Source organism: Megalobrama amblycephala, linkage group LG15 (assembly GCF_018812025.1).
Source record: "Megalobrama amblycephala isolate DHTTF-2021 linkage group LG15, ASM1881202v1, whole genome shotgun sequence".
Classification (NCBI taxonomy): domain Eukaryota; kingdom Metazoa; phylum Chordata; class Actinopteri; order Cypriniformes; family Xenocyprididae; genus Megalobrama; species Megalobrama amblycephala.
Window position 1 is genome coordinate 23,115,639 of NC_063058.1, and position 22,937 is coordinate 23,138,575.

At 38.6% G+C, this 22,937-nt stretch overlaps 2 protein-coding genes across 8 annotated transcripts in view; both read right to left on the minus strand.

Annotated features, from left to right (window-relative positions):
* The window catches only part of grm8b (glutamate receptor, metabotropic 8b), a 205,872-nt gene extending 202,060 nt beyond the window's left edge, over positions 1-3,812 (minus strand). Inside the window, exon 1 of one of the 3 annotated variants that reach the window (XM_048158683.1) lies at positions 2,952-3,812. The gene's annotated coding sequence lies outside the window, so the exon portion shown is untranslated. Of the gene's footprint in view, positions 1-910; positions 1,065-2,951 lie in introns of those variants that run through there. The other 2 variants (XM_048158682.1, XM_048158684.1) reach the window with 2 other exon arrangements.
* A 2,088-nt stretch (positions 3,813-5,900) lies between these two features.
* On the minus strand, positions 5,901-21,692 carry znf800a (zinc finger protein 800a). 5 transcript variants are annotated; one of them, XM_048158619.1, is made up of 6 exons: positions 19,394-20,015; positions 18,156-18,302; positions 13,625-13,720; positions 13,232-13,375; positions 10,409-12,158; positions 5,901-6,937 (listed from the first exon to the last, which is right to left on the minus strand). In XM_048158619.1, coding segments are annotated over exons 1-6 (2,223 nt in total). In that variant the 5' UTR covers positions 19,479-20,015; the 3' UTR covers positions 5,901-6,936. The 5 variants fall into 5 exon arrangements, with proteins under 5 accessions (XP_048014576.1, XP_048014579.1, XP_048014577.1 ...); XM_048158622.1 differs by lacking the exons at positions 5,901-6,937; positions 19,394-20,015 and adding an exon at positions 21,399-21,692 and having other exon boundaries at positions 10,405-12,158; XM_048158620.1 differs by lacking the exons at positions 5,901-6,937; positions 19,394-20,015 and adding an exon at positions 20,830-21,310 and having other exon boundaries at positions 10,405-12,158.
* Positions 21,693-22,937: the final 1,245 nt, after the last annotated feature.

A 22,937-nucleotide genomic window follows, 5' to 3' on the forward strand; every position in this document is an offset into this window, starting at 1 on the left:
ACACATCTGATCTGACAGTCGACTTTTAAAATATGGATATGTTTATGCATAAATATGCAGACATAATTAGCCTGTCTTACACTTTAGTTTTTAATATCTTTATACAACAAGTGAGCCAGTGTGCTTTACTAATGCTGGCTGGAATCGATCCCAATAGAGCAGTAGAAGACGCAATAAGGCATAAGTTTATGATTCCTTCAGTCAAATAAAACTCTTAAAAGGACAGTTCACCAACAAAACATTATTTACTGACCCTCATGTCATTACAAACCCATTTATTTCTTTTATAGACCACAAATGGAGATGGCTAGAGACTGACAGTCTTAGTCAGCTGTTATTTTCAATGCATATTTTATTCCATATCATGAATGTGATTCTTTTTGTGCTCCATAGGGAAAAAAGTCATACAGGTTTGAGGTAAATGAGGAGAATTTCTCTTTTCTCTCTCTTTTTTTTGTGAACTGTCCCTTTAAGTAGCCTACATCTACTGTATAATGTATGGATAAAACATTCAACCCTATCAAGTATAATTTTAATTCGTATTAATAGTTAATAGATGTGAACGAATACGGTCAACACTGTTGCATTAGAACTCATTAAAAAGGCATTATGGTAGATATGACGGTCAGTGTCCCTCTTTAGGAATGAAGAAAGCTTTGCACATACTGTTGGTATTGTATGAAACTTTAAAACTGGCAGAAAAACAGTCTGTTTTTCTCATTTCTAATAACTGCTATAGAATAAATATAATCAGCATCAGCGTCACCACGAAACATTTCATCACATTATAGTTGCACCAAAATAGCACCGCAACAATTAAACACATTGAAAATAGCATATTACAGAACAGCACAACTCACTCTGTTGCTTTCGTAGATATAAAGAAATAACATTTTGAATACATTCATACCTGCAGGTGCCTGAGCTGTGGTCGCGCGCTGATTGCTGCTGCTTTGATGCTGCTGGGAGGGACAGCGCGCGAGAGGCACGAGCGCATCATTTCTCGCGCAAATACTCCCACTCCGTTATGATTGGTCTGACAATTTGGACGCTATCTTTGCCCCAAGCCACATCAAGGCAAACTGGAGTCAATCAATTGCGAATGAAGCATTAGAAGTTTAAAATATAAAGAAAGTAAGAAAAAGATGGGAAAGATTTAGAAACGCCTTAAACACTGTGATATTTAAGTAACGCGCATCGAGAAGGTGCGCGCAATGTTAACCTATATGAAAGTGGTAGTCAGTGGTAAATTTTTTTTTTTTTTGCTGTTTAAGACTGATCAATGCAAAACTGTAGAAATAGCAGGTCAGTGTGGCTTGACAGCTGGTTTGAAGATATCAAGCTGTTCGATAGTCAATGCTGTGAATTATGTTATTGCTCCATCTAGTGTGAACACTGTGGACTTACACGGAGAATTCCTGTTATGCAGTACCTCTACAGTGTTGGTATTGTTAAAACTGAAAGTATTACAAATTGTTTTGAAATAAAATTAAAAACTTACACTTTTAGAGATGTTACCTGACAACTAACTGAAATAAAAAAATAATTAAGCTTTAGAAATAGGATATTAACAGTTGGGAAGAAGGCTTTGAGAATATACACACTTGTTCAATTAATGTAAGGCATAATTGAATTCAGTTTAAAACCTTGTATAGAATATGTTTATCTAAGGTAAAACTACACAGCAGCATTTTTCCGGTTTCTCCACTCTGCAATCGATGTAAAGTAACAAAGGGATCTTTGACTCATACACTATGGTTGTGCCCTAAATTACAGGAATATTGGGGAAGCATGTTTGATTGTTTTTCTAAAGCATTTAAAAAGAATCTCAAACCATGTCCACTTTTAGCTATTCTTGGGATATCTACTAATCTAGAGATGTCTGATATACAGTTTCAAGAAAAAGTTTGTGAACCACTTGCAGAATCTGTGAAAATGTTAATAATTTTAACAAAATAAGGGAGATAATACAAAATGCATGTTATTTTTTATTTAGCACTTTCCTGAGTGAGATGTTTTCCATAAAAGATGTTTACATATAATCCATAAGACAAAAAAAAAAAGCTGAATTTATTAAAATGACCCAGTTCAAAAGTTTGTGAACCATTGATTCTCAATACTGTGTGTGGTTACCCTAAAAACATCTACGACTGTTTTTTTTGTTTTGTGATGGTTGTTCATGAGTCTCTTGTTTGTTTTGAGCAGTTAAACTGAGCTCTGTTCTTCAGAAAAATCCTCCAGGTCCCAAAACTTCTTCAGTTTTCAAGCATCTTTTGCATATTTGAATCCTTTCCAGCAGTGACTGAATGATTTTGAGATCCGTCTTTTCACACTGAGGACAATTGAGGGACTCAAACTCAACTATTAAAAAAGGTTCAAACATTCACTGATGCTCCAGAAGGAAACACAAAGCATTAATAGTCGGGGGTGAAAACTTTTGGAATTTGAAGATCAAGGTAAATTGTATTTAATTTGTTTTCCGGGAAACATGCAAGTATCTTCTGTTGCTTCTGAAGGGCAGTACTAAATGAAAAAAAAAAATTATATTCAAGCAAAATAAGAAAAATTTGGACCTCTTCATCCTGTGCAAAAGTTTTCATCCCCCGATTCTTAATGCAGCATGTTTCCTTCTGGAGCATCAGTGAATGTTTGAACCTTTTTTAATAGTTGTGTTTGAGTTAGAGGTCTTCACGGGTCCAAAAATTCATACCCGAACCCGAAGAGACCCGTAAATGTGCTACACGGAACCGACCCGGCCCGACTATTATTTTGAAAGTTGGACCCGAACCCGTGCAGAACCGAGAAATGCCATAAATGTACTACCCGGACCCGTCTAAGATGGACCCGAACCCGACCGGACCCGTCTGGACCCGATCGGCACATCTATTCCACAGCAAATTGCTATTAATAAGTCAATAAACAAGTTGCGAAAATAAAACGTGTTGTCTTACCTAATATTAGTAGGCTATAGCTTTCTCCTTTGTACCTGACTGTGATGCACTTGCCAAGAAAGTTCATCCGTTATTCCTCTCTTGCCGATTGAAATGCTTAATCCACTCATTATTCCAGCTTTAAAAGTTCACTTGCTGTCACGATGACAAATGCGACTTTGCAGTTTTGCATTATTTCGTTGTATCTCGAGACTCGAGTCAACGCACATAATAAAATAACTTTGACTGTTTGCCCTTTTGAACTATAATAACGATTGCTTGTTCAGTGACATGGCCGCTGACGTTAGCATTACTTATTTGCGGTCATTTCTGTGCTTTCTGAACCGAGTCTGACCAAAACTTTAGATATAACAAGACGGCATAATGTTATTATAAAAACAGGAGAAAGAAAGTGCGCTCGCATGAGACATGCGCGTTAGCTGGAGCAACCTGAAACAAGCTTTAAGCGTCACAGAAAACATTCGTGTGATAGTTCATGTTTTGTTAATGATTTGAAATAGGCTATGTTATTTAAATGCGAATGTGCAAGACTACAAGCAGTTCTTGAGATTTGAAGTTTGTTTGCATTACTGTTGCACACGATAGGAATAATAAAACTCGATGATCGCCGTTCGCTTGCATTAACTCCGCCCGCTCTGCTTCTGATGGCTGGGGTCACTCGTGTTTTTTCACCTTATTTCCCGGCTCATACTTTTCAAGTTACAAAACACGCACAGCGCTGACTGACTCCCAACACGGCCGGGTGATCTCCGAATCAAATCGGCTCGGGTATACACACAATGTTAATCAGACCCGGGAACCGAAGTAATAGATTAGGACCCGACCCGGACCCGGCTGACCATTTAAAATATAGTCCCGAACCCGTACAGGTCCCGGGTCGGGTCCCGGGTCCTCGGGTCTCGGGTCTTCTTTGTAGACCTCTAGTTTGAGTCCCTTAGTTGTCCTCAGTGTGATAAAATGGATCTCAAAATCATTCAGTCACTGCTGTAAAGGGTTCAAATATGCAAAAGATGCTGGAAAACTGAAGAAGTTTTGGGACCTTTTCTGAAGAACAGAGCTCAGTTTAACTGCTCAGAATAAACAAGGGACTCATGAAGAATCACCACAAAACAAAAAAATCATCAGGTAACCACACACAGTATTGAGAATCAATGGTTCACATACTTATGAATGGGGTTATTTTAGTAAATTCAGCTATTGTTTTGTTTTATGGATTAGATGTAAACATCTTTTATGTAAAATATCTTACTCAGGACAGTACTAAATAAAAAATAACATGCATTTTGTATGATGATCTCTCTTATTTAGTTAAAATTTTGCACATTTTCATAGATTGTGCAAGTGGTTCACACACTTATTCTTGCAACTGTACGTGAAAGACAAGCTCTTTTATTTGTATGATAATTGCTGAGAGGCTGATTTTACGAATGTGGAAAACTGATTCTGTGCCTAAGTTTGATATGTGGGGTAGAGATCTTGCAAACATGCTTGCATTGGAGAGATTGAGACATTAACAATGATAAATCTGAGGTATTTAATAAAATTTGGGGACAAATTTTAGAACATCTTAAGGTAAATGATGTAGTGCATTCATAGCCGACCCGTTAATGCTAAAGTTATTCGTAATGGAGTGTAATCTCTTTGCATTTATTAATAATGTGTTTAATGTAGTGCCTAAATTTTTATTAGACAGTTGACAATAGTCAGGATAATGCACTTTATCTCTCTTTTTGTATTGTACACATTGTTACCATTGTCATCCTTATGAGTAATAAGGGTAGTATATTTTATTTAAATATATATTAATAGGACTAAGTGATTCTACAACATTTACAAATTTGTATCCATATATATTATATTACCTGTCTTTGTATAAAAGCGTCCCTCAAATGATAGACGATACTGAACACTGCATCTTCAACTTAAATTTCTAAAATTATTTCTAATATATCATTTTAAAAATAGTATACTAGTGTCACAATCCAAAATACCCGTTAGGCCTTTTGTGCCAGTTATAGTGCGACATTATAAAGTGACAGTGGCGTTCTTTAAAATATAGGCTAGTAGTCAACGTTTGAAGTGGATCAAAAAAGTTCATCAAAGTTGTCTTAAGAACTAAGTTTTCCTAAGAAGGTTTTAGGACAACTTTGAGGAAAGGTTTTGATCCACTTCAAATGACTACTGTATACAAACATCATAATAATTGAACCTTCCCCTGAAAAATATTCACTGGAGTGAAAAATATGACCTCGGTCTCCTATGATGGGGGCATGAAAATACACTGCGCATAGTAGGAATTAATCACACTTTAACAGAAAGTGAGTTATGACAGCAATAAAGGGCAATAATTCCTTTCCAGAAGTAGCCTAGGCCTGTTCAAAGTTTAATTTTATTTTTATTTATTTTTTGTTGTTTTCCTGGTCTCATATGGGCTATTTACACATGACCATATTGTGTCTCGGCAAAAGACCTACCTTGCAAATACTGTGTAAGTTCGCTTTACAGTTCGCTTCCGTGATTATGCTAATGTCGGGCGTAGAAATGGTTGTTTGAGTTCGAGGTCCCATCCATTGGGCTCACAAACATGCTGATAGGCTATTCCATTTGGGAGGAGTAACGTGTACGTAGACTTCTGTACTGAGTGACTTCTTATTTTAAATCTCACACCACCTGAAGTAATTTCTCCAGTTTGCTTACATTTTTAATGAGTATTTGACTAATTATTCATTTTCAAGTCACTTATTGTGTTTTTTGAATGACATATTCAGTTAGTGGCTTGGTGTGCGTGTGTGTATAACGTTATATATCTTTCTTCTTTCTCTATATTGCTTATACAACCGTCTAAGTCATAGGGCTAAAGCTTATCCCAATCACAATCACACAGAAAATGTTTGACTATTCACCTAACCTGCATGTCTTTGGATGATATATAAAAAAGTCGACAAACAATGTGTTTATTACCTTTATTTGAACAAAAAAATCCTACTGCAAGCAAGGATATACCAGGATTTTGTAAATAAAAAGGAGTGTGCATCAGAAAGGAACTATGGCATTTGGAAAAAGCCCTATTATACACAAACAAACGGTTCAAAGCATTCTGCATGCACCCCAACTAAAAGGAATTGTACTTGCAATTTACTTGCTCAAAAGCTTCATTATACCTATTTATACTTGAAAGCAACAATGAGAGCCATCTACTAAAACTTGAAAATTGTTTTCTCCTTAGCTTCAGTTATTAGTAGGCTACCAAACTAAAATACAGTAGTATTCTATTTCGTTTTAGTCACAGTTGCAACCTTTTGTTAAAGACGAACACAAAGTTTAAGCGGTTAAAAATATCTGGGCTCTCAATTAAGACATCCTGAGCAGCTTAATATGTAGGCTTCGACTTTAAAGGGTAGAAGAAATATAAGTACATTTCTAACATTTCTAACAAATTAGCAGCATTTCAATCCATAGTTGATTAGAGAGGTGAACACATGGCAGGAAAATATGAAGCGGTTACATTAACTTATCTACTTATGAATATTTAACATTAGTTAGACATGCTGTTCATATACAGATCAACCTCCTATGTATTTTACACTGAGTCCATTGTCCGTTTATGAAACATTCTGTGTATTTTTAAACTGTCGGAGAGAATACAAAATATAGTGGTATAATCCATTAACAAATTAATCGAAATTCATTTTTAGAGTTGTTTACTTTAAACATTTTGCCAAAACTAGTAATCAGTCAAAACTCATTCAAAATCAAATGAAGATTGGACACTATTTCTTTTACTACAGCGCCCTCCAGGGTAAAAAGCTGGAACAATATTTTTGGTGCACTTCTTTCTTGACTCATTCAACCCCTTTATGCAAAGGTTATCCTTTTTTTTCTCTACCCATAAGTCTGTCCATATTCCTTCCTCTTCTTTCGCATGGAGATAAACCCATCCATGGAATCCAGTGCAAATGTGCTACGTATTCTGAGAAAAAAAAAGTCTAAATGGAGAGAAAGGAAAAAGTGAGAGAATCAAATGTCAATCCTCAAATAAATATGTAACAACATACCTATTAAAAGTTAATAATAGGAATTATTTAAAAGGGATAAATGTGTGAACCTTCTATCTTTAAGAATGAAGGTTCTCGCTTTGCTTCTACATTCTGTCCTTTATAGAGATTATAGGTTTGCAACAATAAGAGTTTGAGCAAATATTAATTTCCATTTGTAGGTGAACTATCACTTTAAGGGAATGGACATTTACAAAAACTTCGAGCATCACTATTCTGTCGGCAATAATTCCCCGGAAGTTTAAAAGGTCAGATCAAAATGTGTAAAAGTTCAACACATCTACATATCTATTACAGAGAGCAGACGATGGGGAATCCCTCTCAGATACTATCTGCACCCATGCATTCAAATTAGAGAGTAATTCCTATTACAGTGACCTTAGAGGATTTGTCTGAGCACGTGATGAGGGGAAAAATAAGCACTGTGGCTTGGATAACAACAAAAATTGAAATCAAATGTGCCCAATTTAGATCTCTTGAAACCAATTAAAAGTTTAAGAAATGAAACTCAAAGTAGATCTCAGTGCTGCTCGCCCATGAAAAACTTGACGTCACAATGCTAGGGTGGTTCCGGGTGGCTTCTTACTGGCTTAAATTAGTCTTAATATTTTGGTTTAAAGCAGACTTCCTCAAAGGTAGCCCTATAGGGGGTACATGTACTGCAGAGTTTAGCTCAAACCATAATCAAAGATAAGGACAAGCTAATCAAGGTCTTCAGAAATTTACAGGTAGGAGAGTTTGATCAGGGTTTGAGCTAAACTCTGCCAGGCAGATTTGAAGAACCCTGTTTTAAAGCAAACCCCTAATCCTAAATATGAGGAACTTGCCTTAGAAAGCACCTCTAATTAAGACAAGAACTGACATCCTATGCAGTCTTGGAAACACAAAATCTTGTGAAATGGTCGAATGTTTTACTCTGTTCAGCATCTTATCCATAATAGGCTGGAGGAATGCTGCAAGCATATTAAGGCATGGAAGCTCACATCAGTTTGAAACCTTGCATCCAATTATAAGGGATTGTACCTTCATAGACATAGCCTAGGAAAGTCTTTCATCTTATTCAACAGTCTAAGATCACTATTTTTGGAACACTAAGTAGTGCTTTCTTAGGAGTGCCTAAGATGGCTGGAAAAAATATTATACAGTGTTATTTACAACCTATGATACTCTGTAACTTGTTACTGGCAGCATTTTTAATTAGATTCTTACATTTTCAAAAGAAAATGAGAGTGATGCTTCTCAGTACAAAACTCACCACTATTACACTAAGACAGAGGTGTCCAATCCTGCTCCTGGAGGGTAACTATCCTGCAGAGTTTAGCTCCAATCATAAATACACACCTGAACCAGCTAATCAAGGACTTAGGCCGTGTGTCCACCAAAGCGTTTTTTCCAGCTGCTAGCGTACCTTTTCAATTGTTTTCAATGGGAACGGCGCGTTTTTTTAAACGGCAGGAGCGTAACGAGGCGCTGAGCGTCTTGTTCATGCTCAAGCGCTGAGAGCTCGGCGTTTTTTACCGGTCTCTTTGAGTTGAACAATGTTCAACTTTGAGTAAAATGCTGCACTCATCACTGTCACTTTTTATTCAGCCATCCAATCAGAGTGGAGGAGAGGCGGGACAAATACAACACCGACCAACTGTCACAACATTCTTGCAGAGAACGGAACAAAATGAATGAGAAATTAATATTGCTGGTCTCCGAACATTAATAGCAAGTAATTCCACATTGTGTCGACATTTTTAGTCTGAAACAAATTACCTGCAAAATCAGTTATAAGTAACAGTGCCACGGATATTCCATATCATAGCAAAAAAGCGTCTCAACTTAAAAAAAAAAAACGCTGTGCAGCTGAAGCGCTCTCAAGCACTCACAGATAGGCGTTTTAAGCAGAGTGCCTAGCGTTTTCAGCTGGCTAAAAACGCTTTGGTGAACACACGGCCTTAAGGTGATGATACATGGGGCAACTTTTTGAGCAATGTTTCCAGGCAATGTTGTTGAGTAATGTTGCTTGGGTACTTTTCCCATTGAGAATGGTCAACAAATTTGCCCAGCAACACCGTCGGGTGAAGTTGGTCCTCATTGGCTTTTTTTCGGCCGATTCGAAATGTTGAATCAGCGTCGGAGCTCGTCGGTCCGTTGGGCCATCTGATCATTCTTATTGGCTGTTCAGCTACTGCCACCTGCTGGTTTGGAAAAGCACCTTTCTTACTCATCTTACGCAGACGCAGAACGGATGTGCTACTTGGCCGTCAGGTGTTTAGCGTTGGTTTGGTGTGTCAGGCCAACTTTGGACCCAGACGCTCCCGACGTGAGCCAACCCCGCAAACTGCTTTCGTCTCCACTAGTTCATCGGTGTCAGCTTGGTGTGTTCCTGCCTATAGGGATTACTAGAAACTTCCAGGCAAGTGTTTTGGGGCTGGCTGGAGCTAAACTCTGCAGGATATTGGCCCTCCAAGAGCAGGATTGGACACCCCTGTGCTAGGGTGTTCTGGGTGGTTAACTCGGGATTTGCTAGGCGGTTACTTACTGGTCCAAGACAAAAGACTCAACCCCCAATGACACTGTGGGGGCATATTAGAGAAACTTTCTATCTTAGGTCTTAAGTTAAGATACAGTATAAGTTAATTTTCCACAAATTCATATTACAGAGGCAAATCTTAACTTGATTTAGGATTCTTATCCTATCTTAGGAAATCTTAAACCACTCTATGGAGTTCGGTAATCAACTGTCAGGTCTGTTTCCAAGCAACCAATGATGCGCAAGCAGCTGCTGTGATGTAAACGCTAGAGATTAAAATGGAGAAACAAAACAGGTCTGTTTTTAATTAAGTGCTGCAGAAAGAGAAGTTTTGATAAGCTTGGTAGAAAAAGGCAAAGCCTATCACTATTTCATAGGAGTCTGTAATTATTTATCAGTGTTTTGTTGTCAAAGTGCAGCACATCATTTGGGAGTTCAGAAAGTCTTTCCACCTTATCAGACATCGCTGTTCTTCATCTTGTATCATTAATAAATGTGATGCCATTCTCAGACAGGGCTATTGTTTTACAGTTGGCTTTCAAATAATTTTGAAGTTAGGACACCAGTGGGGTTGTCCTAAAGTTAGGACAGTTTTTAAGATTTTTTAGGATAGTTCTATAAAACCCTTTTCCTATCCGTAGTTAAGTCTATGGGAATTTTTCCCCACCTTTTTATTGTCTAGAGAATTTACAAAGTCTAATTGCTTAGAAAAGAAATAGCACATCACACCTCAAAACACCGCACAATTTGAGATACAATTTTTGTCCATAACACAAATGGAGATGGATGAGTCACAGCCTGAAGTCTAATGCTTAGGGTTAGGGCTTTAAAGCAAGCCTCTTAAAGTGCTTGTTGAATGGCATAACAGAGCAGCAACCTACCAAATGAGGGCCTTTGATCGAGTGCTTCTTCCTTGTAATTTGTCCCCACTTGCGATGGCAGTCCTGTGTCTCCGCCTGTGTGTCTCAAGGTAGACCTTTTTAGCAAATGCCCGGCCACACATATCGCATGCGTGGAGGGAAAAGTTTTTTGTTACCCTAACCTCAGTGCAGGTCTCCTGGCTTCTGGTGATGGGTGGCCCCTTGATAACATTATGACTGCGAGTGACATGCGGGTTCTTGGCTGCTTGAAGGTTCTTGTCTTGCCTATTTGGTGTGAGTGGAGACTCGAGTTTGCCTGTGTTAAGCGACGTTAGAGCAGAATGCTTTCGAGTGTTGGGGGATGTTGGAGATTCTTGTTTCTTTGTTTTGGGAGATACGAGAGGATCTTGTTGACGACTGTTAGGGGAAGCCGGTGGGTCTTGCGGTTTATGCTTCCCGCTACCCTCTTCTTTCGAATTTGTTTTCTTGTTTGAGTTGTTCAAGATTGCATCGGCTGGCTTCTTCACAGCCTGGTTCTCCAAGGCAGGCATAACCTTAGCCAGATAGCGTGACGACTTCTTGTGCACCACTGTGATATGGCGGATGACGTCGCGCTTCCGGCGTGACTCATATCTGCAGATGGGGCAGCGGTAAAACTTGATGTAGATGCTGTCATTTCCATCGGTGTGCAGCTCGGCAATGTGCTTGCCAAGGTTCTGACTGGTACTGAACTGACGTTTACACAACCAGCAGTAGATCCTCTTGAAGTCAAAACTCACACCGTGGTTTCCCTCTTCCTCTGAAGCTTTTGAGAGAGACTCTTTCTTTGCATAAACCTTATCTTTTCTCTCGTGCTTCGATTTGGCCTTCTGAGAGCTGTTTTCTAGAACGGGCATCTTATGAACGATTCGCATGTGCCGCCTAAGCATTATTTGGGAGCTGTACTTGCGTTTGCACAGCTTGCAGCGACAATTTGTCAGGTTGTACTGTGCCTTATCTTGCTTGAGAGGAGAGCTTGGAGCTTTTGCTGGAGAAGGAGGATGAGTGTCAAGTAAAAGAGGCTGGCCTGGTCTTGTGGCAATGTCCGGTGTTATCAAATCCCGCTTTAAGCCACGGTGGACTTCGTCAAAGTGGCGACGAACATTGGCTTTGGTGGCAAAGGACTTTTTGCACACTGGGCAGCTCTTTCCTGGAGAAGGTGGTGGTTCAACAGGATGCTTGTCTTTCACCATAGACAGCAAGCTGGTGGGAACAGTGCGCGTCTCTGTAAATTTGCGCAACTCCTCCATCCGCTGCCAATGCATTTTTCGGCAGTGGCGTCGCACGCTGCGTCTGGAGCTGAAGTCTTTTCCACAGAGACAGCAAGAGATCCTCATCTCCTTTATCTCAGAGGCGGCACTCTCCTCTTCTTCTTCTTCCCCTTCTACTGGCTCAATCTTTATTTGCTCTTCGCAGCTCTTACCTTCTTTAGTAGGTGGTTCTTCAGGTTCAGTTTCCATCTCGTCCTCAAAATCTGACTGTTGGACCTTTTTAGGTGCCAAAAGAGATTTGCGGCGATTTTTCTTCTCAGGTAATGGGATCACAGTCTCGGGGGTAGGGGCTGGGGTTTCTGGCGTGTCTTGAATTTCCACTAGTGCCACTTGTTGAAACACTGCATTGGGGTTGGTCTCAATGGCCTCCAGCTGAATTACATGTTTTTCTTGTTCTTTCTGTGGATAGATGGCTTGAAGAAGTTCTTTGATGGCTTGGCTCTGCCCACCTTGTGAAGGCTCTGCAGAAAGTCACAAAATATTTACCTTATTAATAAATACTGTTATATTCAGGGCCCAATTGCAACAATTTGAACATTTTAACTTATTTTGAAGAAATCATGAATGGTGCTTGCCCATACAGAACTCAATCAGATTATTGATTGAGTTACTAAGGAACTGCTTGGTAGTTGCTTGAATGTTCTACAATTTTGGAACACAAAAAGAAGATATTTTGAAAAATGTGTTTTTCTTAAGTGTGATTGTAATTCACACATAGTCACGTCATTCAGAATGAATAGGCTAAATCTGATTTAAATTTAATTCAGATTGTAACGGGTGGTTTAAACATTTTCTAATCAGATCAAAAGGACATGTAAACACTTGATCGGATTGAAAACCAAAAATGGAAAGTACAACGCATGTGCAATGACATAGAGATGGCGTAATGACTTATGGAATGAGCTGTTTTTGTTGTTAAATGACGTGTCATTAATGACTGTTGTGTCATTCTAAAATTTTCCTTCCACACATCATCTGTGAAGTGGAGCAGGACAATGTCCCACTAGTCCTTTTTTCGAACTTTCATCCACAGACACCTTGTTTTGGGCACAGGAATGGGCATTTTTACTGCTTGATTAATATAAGCAACATGACACAAAGCTTCATGTGCTCATCATCTCCTAATTAGGACCTGAAATAGATAAATATCAAGTCTGCACTTTAAAACAGAGAAAAGAAGCAATTTAGGAGGACAGCATGTGCTAACAGTGGGAAACTCTGTATATTTGTGCAGTGTGAGGATGTCAAAAAATCAATTCAGATTTGAAGCTTGTGACATATAATCTGATCACTTTATTTAGTGTTCATGTAAACACTACATTCGGATTCATCAATCGGCATGAATAAATTCCAATTAAAACAATGTGTCCATGTCAATGTAGCTAAAAGGGTGCAATGTCTTTGGACCCCAATTGACTCTGAACAGTTGAAACATTCTTCAAAATATATTCTTTTTGTGTTCTGCAGAAAAAAATAAAGTCATGCAGGCTTTGAAACACTTTAAAAGTCAGAGCACTTAAATGGATGTACAAACCATCTGACTGAGGTTGTCGGGAAGAGCAGTAGAGCTCCTTGTGAGCGACCAGATTTGGTAGACCACGGAACAGACTTCGACAGATTTTGCACTCAAATATGGTGTCAACCTCCTTCAACAGCATGTGTTTGAGTTGAGTTGTACCTGCAATAACAGCACATATTGAAAGCAAGCTATTATCATTAGGCAATGAGAAAACACATTCATGTCAGTATATTGGAGGGAAATTTCATTGTTCAAAATCTCACTCAACATAGGTTTCAACTTTGTTTCTAGCATTTCGCTTTCAGAAAATGTCTTGGTGCTGGCAAAATGTGTCGTGCCTGGTAAATAAAAGAGTCTTCATGACATCTATTTACTGAACGATCAAATCAGTGTCTGTGATTGAAGTACCTGAGCGAAAACACTCAATGATTTGAAGGATTCCTGACTTGGAGGTCTGGAGCTGCTGTTGAAGCAGGGGTGGATCACCGGGTTCAATTGAATGCACTAAAACAGAAAACATTTTAGATAAGACTTTTGTGAAAACATGTCTTACATAAATTATACTGTTGAAGTTCCACCATTCAAGTATGGGGACGGCAAAGGGTTTAAATCTGTTGTAGGGCTAAGGGGTAAGGGACAAGACACCCCTAATTCAGACAAAAAGGCGGCGACTGCTAGCTCATGTGCTTGAGGAACTACCGACCCTCCTGCACAGCCTGAACTCCACTTCACCAACAAAAAGAGGGCACCACATCTCATTTTGGTTTCACACCCCATGAACTTCACAATTCCTACCTGGATGCATTTCTAATTCCAACCTGGATGCATTTCTGCCTTTCATTTGCATTTTAATTTGAATAAAAGCCACATGTAACTAATCCCACATGTGTCTTTGCTCACCTACACATGATGCCAACTTAAGTGAATAGCAGGAGGATGGATTACATACATACAGACCATGGATAATAATTATAGGAATTAACTCACTGCTTGTATAAATGAATTCGGACTATGATTAATGCAAATATACAAAACCTTTAAAAAAAAAACCTTTGTCTAGATGAAACTACTCAGTGTTTAGTTATCAGAGATGTTTCCAACAAAGACCGGAGGGAAGTGAGGCCAGAACCGAGGCCTGGACAAATAAAATAGTAGATCTATTTCCCCATGGACACAAGCATCTTTTGGTTTGTAACACTCAATCATTCTTTTGGACACCTGCAATACTCTATCATTGTTCCTTAAGGCAACTCTTCAGTACATTGATAGCAGTGATTTCGACTTTCTGTTATTTTCCTTCCATGGATGTCTACCCACTAAGAGTCACCTGGTAAAACAGTTTAATCTGCAGGGACTTTTGAGGATGTGTAAGTTACACCTTCTCATCTGATACCAGGTGTCTGAAAGTTATGGAGCACATTACATTAACAACTGGAACACATGAGAATATTACATTAATTAAACAGGCTATTTAAAACCATCTGTCTACAGTTTTCTAACTTGTACTTTTTCCATTTAAATATATTAAAATATGTTCCACATTTCACAGTGCATTAGCAGGGAAATTTGACTATAATATATTAGTTTCCTCAAAGTGGAAACTAAAAAAGTTAGTGAAAGCAGATTTACAGGTACACTATGTAACTTTTTTTTTTACAAAGTCAATACTTCATCAATCCTTCTTAAAAATGTGTTTTTATTACCCTGATTCACAATGGTAAGCTTATTATAAGTGTTTACATTTTTTAGACCCGTCGGGATTTTCACGGAAAACTGCATACATACGTCACTCACCCGTGTGTGTCTTCTCATATCCGTAAATAGCGAAAAGTTTGACGCGTGTATGGAAGAGGCAAAGGTCATCACAACGAGCGAGAAAGTTTGACATGGAGCAGCTAAATCTCCAACCTGGGAATCACCCATTTTAAACAAATGCAGAATAGAAGAGCACCAGCTGGCAAAAAGAGAACGCGTCAGAGCTTGTAATAAAACAAGAATCAACATTGGCTTTTTTTTGTTTTGTTTTAGAGATGGCGAGAACTGAGGAATTTGAAAAGTTGTAAAAGCGATGCAGAGATGGCATTTTTATTAATCAGTAGGGGAGTATGGTATTTTATTGAACAGATAAATTGTCATATGCAGCTCTATAAAGAGAGTTCATTGTAAAGCATTATCTATTGTGAAGAGTCATTTCATTATGGTTGTTGTAGCGCTGTGCTGGAATTTATTTTCAAGGAAGTACCATGTCTATTAATGGGTATAACTACAGTAACATCTTTCACTAGTCAGCTTGAGAATCTAAACTGGTTATTTCTCTTAAGCCCGGGACATACCGACAAGCCAAAGATCGGCCGTCGGACAAAGTCAGACCGTTTTTAAGCTTTGTCACCGTCGTGTTTTTTTGGCCGAGAGAGAGAATTCTGATTGGCCGTTCAGTTTAGTGAATGAGTCAAAGCACGAGAAAAATAGCAAAACAGTGAGCAAACAAGTCAAGGCGGTACAAACAGAAGGCTGTTTATACATGTTAATTTTACTTCATGTACCTGAGCAAATGTTTAATATTAACGCCGAGTGGAATATAGAAAGTGATCAGCATGAATGATATTGAAAATGGTAACCACGCGCTTCTGAATTACGAATACAGACTAATATATATGAAAAATATAGACAGCCGTCTCCTTACAAGCAGGCGCAGAATGCGTGTTCTGGCTGACAGTCGGTTGTAGATCTCTCGGTGTGTTCATGTGCAGTTTTTTTGCCGCGATGCAAGGCGACAACACAGTCAGTTTTTATCAGTGCTAGTCCTTTGGCGTTGGTTTGGTGTGTCCCTACCCTTAAGCCTAGTAGTGAATGATAATCATATTAATCTGCATAGTCACGCAGAGCCAAGCACAACCAAAACAATGTTCTTCTGCAAAATGAACAAAAGTTACTTAGTGTACCTTTGAATAAAGGAAAATGTTAAACTTGTAGACATTTGCTTCTAGAATAAATCAACAGCTCTATTTATCCAGCATGAATAATGACAGGGGTAATTGTGTATTAAAGGTGCATTATGTAATATTTTCTGTCCACTAGAGGTCGCTTTTCAAGCCTATTCAAAACAAAGGCATAGCTTGATGACGGCAAGTTTGAGCGCAGAATCTTGGGACATGTGGTCTTCACCTCAACGGCCGGTGGAAAAGAATTGGGATAGGACTTGGGAAGAAATCATGTTCATGGATGCGATTATTAATGTTACTATGGTATGAAGCAGAGCAGGACCGAGTGTTGTGGGAGCTGAACGAGGAGCTGGAGCAATTGTGCAACACATGCCTCACGAGCAGCAGAACTTTTATTATGACACAGTCGCCGGCGCCTCTTCCACTTTTCCGGTCATGAGTATGAGGTAACGCAGCTCTGTTTATCATATTAGATACATTTGAGTGTGCTGAAAATGTAATAACGTTACTCTGTGCGTTCGCTCGGTGGCTGCTGTGAGACACTGTTACACACTGCAGTAAGATAGATCGATTTTAGAATATCATATTAATAAATGCTGGATGACTTGTGTTGATAAATGGCATGCAATTAATTTTAAAATGTATTGAGTGATGGAGAAAATGCTGTATTACTGATACTAAAAATAAAATAAATCTGATTATGCTATGTTAGCTACTTCACAAAATAGTGTTTTTCTCTGAGGCATGGTAAAGCATGGTACTCGCAAAAAAAAGAAAAAAGAAAATTAGATTTAAACAAGACTAAACGTGTTGAGCTATATAACAACAATTAGTTTTCTGTCTATAAATATATCAAAACAGTTGTTCCCTTGTCTATTAAAAGATGTAATATATTAAAGCGTCTTTGGTGTTTCCATGGTTTCTACAAAATAAAACCGGAAACTGAGGATAACGCGGGTATGACGCAATTGACAGGCGATTCCTCACACGTCCCGGACCCTTGGTTGAAATTGCAATTTTCTCACGATTTACAAATAGTTGGAAACATTTGGAATATTCTCAAGTGAACAAAACATATAACACTGGCCTAGTGATTTTTGGTTATTTTACGGCAAAATTCTTACATATTGCACCTTTAAATGCTTTTTATACGCTATAACAATACAGTGTTGCTAAAACAACTCTTTTTGCTTTAAAAGCCCTTCCTGATTTTTTTCATTGGGAAAGATTTGACTGTGTATCTCACTATCAGCCATTATACGTGACTCTCTCTGCTTCAGAACAGCTTGTCTTTATTTATGGTCATAAATTACTTTAAAGACAACAACTCCAGGTCACTGAAATTAGCAGCACTGTAGAACACAAACAACAACAACCCGACGAGCTAGAAATCCTATTCCAGCATTGATAATTATGGAAATATGTGGTAAACACATTGGAATGTGATTGTTCTACATTAACAACCAAGTCGCCACAAGACATCGCGTGTAAATCGAACTACATTGATAGATCTTTGCAATAAATGTTTGGAGAAGGCATAAATCTTGATTTCACAATGCATGTGGGTTGGCAACTAACTTTGATTATGCACAAATATCACCAAGAGGGAAAAACACAACCTTAAATTATCAATGAAATTAGTGTAAAATACATTTAAACCCCAAAAGTCTACATGAAACCATCCTTCTCAACTAATTTTACTCCTGTAATGCGATGTATTTCTGAATGCAACAGGATTCAACAAGAAAAAAAATTAGGCGGGAGTTGATTTTATCCATTTGGAATTGATTGGATATCGAAAAGTGGGCGGTGCATACCAGAATGCAGCCAAAAATAAGAGTGATTTGCAACATTAGCCTAAAAGGGAAAATGTTTTTTTCCACTTTGGATTAACTCGTCCTGACAAATCGTGCACAATAAGAGCAGGAATGTGTATTTAAAAAAGGAAACAGGGTCAGTTTTGATTTCATGTTGACTTAAAGGTGCCGAGTTCCTACCTGGATTTTTGCCACAAGGCTCTTGAGGGGCTTCTGTTGTTTGGCAACAGCAGGCCTGAAGTGTCTCAGTCTGGCAGCATTTGTCACTGGTCAGGCTTCCCTGCACTTCGCTGTTAGTAGCCTCCATCTCAGAAGCCATTTTATCAACTTAAAAGACAAATCAAAAAGTTAATAAGTGGAGCTATTCCTTTTGAATGCTTCTGATTCATACCTGCCTCCCAAAATGGCAACAAGTTCTCCAGCAGCAGCATAAAGTAGTAGCACAAGTTAAAATTCAAAAACTGGATATCAATTATACACAGAATCCGAAATATTGGCTTGCAATAAGTTATGCAGGTATTTACAAAGGCAAACAGACATTACTGTCGCTGTGATGATCGTGTGATGATGAAGACCTTTCACTGCACATTTACCAAGGAAATAAATGTCAAGATGAGGCATAACGGCTATGTGCTAAAAAGGACAAAACAATATGAATTATGGAAATGTCTGTCATGCATCAAAAAACATCATAATTGTAGATGTAATGGAAAGAATAATGTGTGACAACAGGACAAACTGAAAAAAGAGATTGCATTCTTGATCACGGAGCTTTTAAATATACTGACTTTACAAAATCACGTCCACATAAACTCATACATGTTAGTCAAATTAGTCTAAATTTAAACTAATATGAAATGTAGATTCCTGTAACTTTTACAAAACACCAATATTTTGGATTCCTAAAAGAGGAAAACGACGACTACACACATATCAGAGTGGAAATAACCGAATAATCTGTTTTAGCATCCACTGCGCTTACAAAAAAATGTATAATGTTAAATATAGCTTGTGCCAAAACAGCATTACAGTAACTTACTACAGTAAAACTGTGGTAAATAGATTAAAAAGGTCATAAAATGTAGCTGTTATGATTTTAGGTAATGACAAACAACATTAACTTATTGTACTTCTTACTATTCAACAGATTTTAGCTTAACATATGAAGACTTTTTCATTTCATTTCAAAAGTTCTTCATTTTTATCCTTTTGCAGTTCACTTAAATAGTCTTGTGGCATGACAAGTGCTTGACTTTTCATGTAAACTCTCTCTTTATAGTCGTAACTGGAAGTAGCAGCTGTAACTGTGGTATTTGGGCGCAAACTATGGTAAACAATGGTACCATTGTAAAATGTTTATTGATGTGCTTCGGTATGTACCGTTGTTTTTATGTAACTCGCTTGAAAAGTGCTCATACCAGCGCAAATGAAATCTCTAACACGTTGTGTTGTGATTCTGAAGGACATACACCTGACCGCGCTGCTAGTGTCCTGCCCAAACATTCGCGAGGCAGGAAGTCGCGAGCGGTGCACGAAAGAACACGTGTCCGTGGCCAAATGAACAAATGAACATAATTACGCTTCATAATACCACCATTATGCTTCAATATAGCGCAATTCGACTGATGGAAGGCAAATGTGTTCGGTACGAGTCGTATTGTGGGTAGCAAATCAATAAGACGCGTGCACATCTTAGCATCAGGGTGTGCTCGTGCCTGAATAAGTACTTTGCAAACTTCATAACAATTGAAGAATTACAAATAAACACTAAAGCGCGATATCCGCGTGCGATTACAATCATAACAACCGAGAACGTGTTGAAATGACCATCAGCACCCAAAAGCATCAGAGGCATTTGGCCACGTGACCGGAAAAAATAATAATTTAAAATAATAGACACACGATTTTTCCCAGTCCCCCCTGAAGCATTGAGATAAAACGCATTAAAGTCATTAAAATCACTATTAAATGATTATTTAAATGATACAACTCTAAAAATCGAAACATCTTGCTTGTTTGGAACTATACAAGGGTCGCGAGCAGACCCACCAGACAAAAACATCATCATTTTACATCACGATTTTACATATTGATGCATTAACAGACAGATAAAGAATAAGTTCGCACTTTTAGACTGCAAAAATGCAAAAAATACAAACTCACATTCACGAGCACCCATCAAAACACACTGGGTCCACAAGGGGCCAAATGTGAACAACGTGAAAAGTTGATACCCAAATTTAGCATTGACACTCCCCAAAACGAAGCAAAAATATCCCACTGGAACGTCAGAATGACACGGACAGACATATTAACATCAGTTCACACGTTTGACTGACTTGAGATGGGAAATTGTGGGTGCATGTGTGCGGGAACGCGCGAAGCCATTGGCTGCACGAGCATCACCAAGTCCACAGTTGCTAAAAAGAGGCGTCTGACCACTAAAAAGAGAATGTATCCGAGACTTTCCCTCAGATAACATCGAAAACTGCGCGTTTGCGTTATTCGTGGCTGTTAATGTCGTGCTAAAACCTGTTGGAATAGCCTGGGTTTGGGTTCTCCCCTATGCGCAATTTAGACACGTCGTGGCGCATACACACTTCATTTAGCCAAACTGTTTAAAAATGTAAACGCAGGTTATATCGCCGTGTTTTTTCGGATATTCAGGCTATTTAGCGTTTTCGTGAAGCAATTTGCATCGCTCCATTATTCTGTAAATCTCTTTTACACGGTTACATTGTCAGGCCAAATCTCCTCTATTGCGGACCACAATGGGCCAGATTAACTTGATGGAGAAGGAGAGCCCATGTGCAGAATGGAGCTTTAAAGCGGCATAAGGAGGACCGATGCTTACCAGGGAGTGAGTGCGGCGTAAAGGCGGGCTGACGCGAGAGGCTGATACAAAAGACGACGTTGCCACTAACTTGCATTGCTTTCCGAACATAAACCCAACACAATATGTAATCGCGTCCTCAAACAGTGACAAACCGAACACATTCGAGAGGATTTGCACGATTACAGGGCACGTCCGAATGATAAAGTGCTGCGCTTTGCGGCGCTGTGCCATCTTCCCGAAGCCGCTTTGGCGCACAGGTCTGGTGACCCTTCCGCCTTTACGCGTCCTCTCCTCTTCGGTGTTTTGTTATGAAGTGCCATTTTCACTCCCAAGTAGGCCCGTGGACTTGCTCTATCTCCGCGGGCAGTCGTGGCGAGTCCGAATCAACTCTCGCTCTAATTTAAGCGCTCAGAACAAGTGCGTTTTCCCCGGTTGCACAGCCAGCACGAACGGTGACGCCATTTTCTGTTAAGAACAACCACGCTCGCGCAGGATAGGAAACGACACTGGTCCGCTGCTCGATTCCGGGCCCGAGTGGGCAACTCCCGCGGCTGAAATCAGCCGAGATGTGTTCGCAGAGTTCTTACCTTTTGGAAATACAACGCTGGCTTTCGAGTTCGGATGGTCGGACGCGGTCCGGAGGTTGTTTCTCTCGCCTCTCGCGCTGACGCTGCCCTCTCGGAAGCTGCCTTTGTGCACCGCGAGGACCTCTCGGCGGAGAAGCGGCTGTTGCGCAAAGGTGCAATGGATGTTCAAGACCACCAAAATGTGGCACCCGATGTTGTCGCCGGGTTGGTGCTTTACATATGACCCCCCACAACCCGTGACACTAACTGAGGAAATTAACGAGCCGCTTTAATTTCACACACCCTGATAAAACCGACGCAAATGCAGCGATTCCAAACCCAAATTTAAGGAGTCTTGAATTTGGCGATTAAGATTGGCGAATTTATGTGAATTTACAAAAAAAAGTTTTAAACAAATATCCTTCCTAAATTATATAATGATATTTAATCTTTAATTGAATTTATTTATGAGTGATTCTACAATTAGGGGAACTTTTAACTACTTCTTGAAATCTAGAAAAACTTATTCAAAGTTTGTTTGTTAAACATTTGAAATAACTGGTCGACCTTTTAATGTGTGCTGTTGTTGATTTCTGATATTGTTGTGTGATGGTAATGATGTCGAGGGAAGGACGTGGCTTTGCTAACACAATAAGTGAGTTAGCGGCTAATTACCTTTGTTTTGGTTTTTTGACAAACAAATAGGCTTAAAAAAATAAATAAAATATCGTTTCTGAATTAAAATACTGAAATAATAAGCAGTTTTGGTAATGACAACATCACCTACTCAAATCATTTTTAAATAAATAAATAAAATGAATGATATTTATGTTCTTTGAACTCTCAAAAGATGTGCTCTCCTGTCAGTTATTGTTTACATCATAACCCAATTAAAAAATTTTTAACTTCTTGGTGTGTTGGTAATGACAAAAGTTATGAAGACAGTAAATCTTTGCTGTTGTGTTAATTAAATTGTGAATATAAATGCCAAAAGATTTTAAGGAAAAGTGTACATTTAAAAGGGAAGCTAGGAAGTCTGGGTAAGAGACATGCCCAAAATAAAGAGAAACTGTGGCAGATGTAACATTTCAACATTCTTAAACATATGGTAAAAGTAATTGAAGAAGCACAATAGAGTATACACTTTCTTTAAAGTGGGTATAAATTAATTTCATTCTATTTTTCAGAATAGTTTTTCATCCAGTGGATAGAATACTGGATGGAATATTTCAATATTTAGAATCACCTTTATATTTTTATTATTATTTATTTTAGGACATGAAGGTTTGTGATTTTAGTGTCTATTTTAAGTCTGTTTAAGGGTTAGTTCACCCAAAAATGAAAATTCTGTCATTTATTACTCACCTTCATGTCATTTCACACCTGTAAGACCTTCGTTCATCTTCAGAACACAAATTAAGATATTTTTGCTCAGTGAGGCCTCCATTGACAGCAAGACAATTTACACTTTCAGATGCCCAGAAAGCTACTAAAACATATTTAAAACAGTTCATGTGACTACAGTCGTTCAACCTTAATGTTATGAAGCGACGAGAATAC

What these genes read in the sequence shown, in the direction of transcription:
- znf800a (XM_048158618.1), bottom strand. Translation starts at nt 19,478, where the DNA reads ATGTTTGGGCAGGACACTAGCAGCGCGGTCAGGTGTATGTCCTTCAGA. An exon ending in GCCTTGTGGCAAAAATCCAG is followed by an intron (nt 13,721 to 18,155) that starts GTAGGAACTCGG and finishes TTTCTGTTTTAG; the next exon opens with TGCATTCAATTGAACCCGGT. An exon ending in CCGACAACCTCAGTCAGATG is followed by an intron (nt 12,159 to 13,231) that starts GTTTGTACATCC and finishes GACTTTCTGCAG; the next exon opens with AGCCTTCACAAGGTGGGCAG.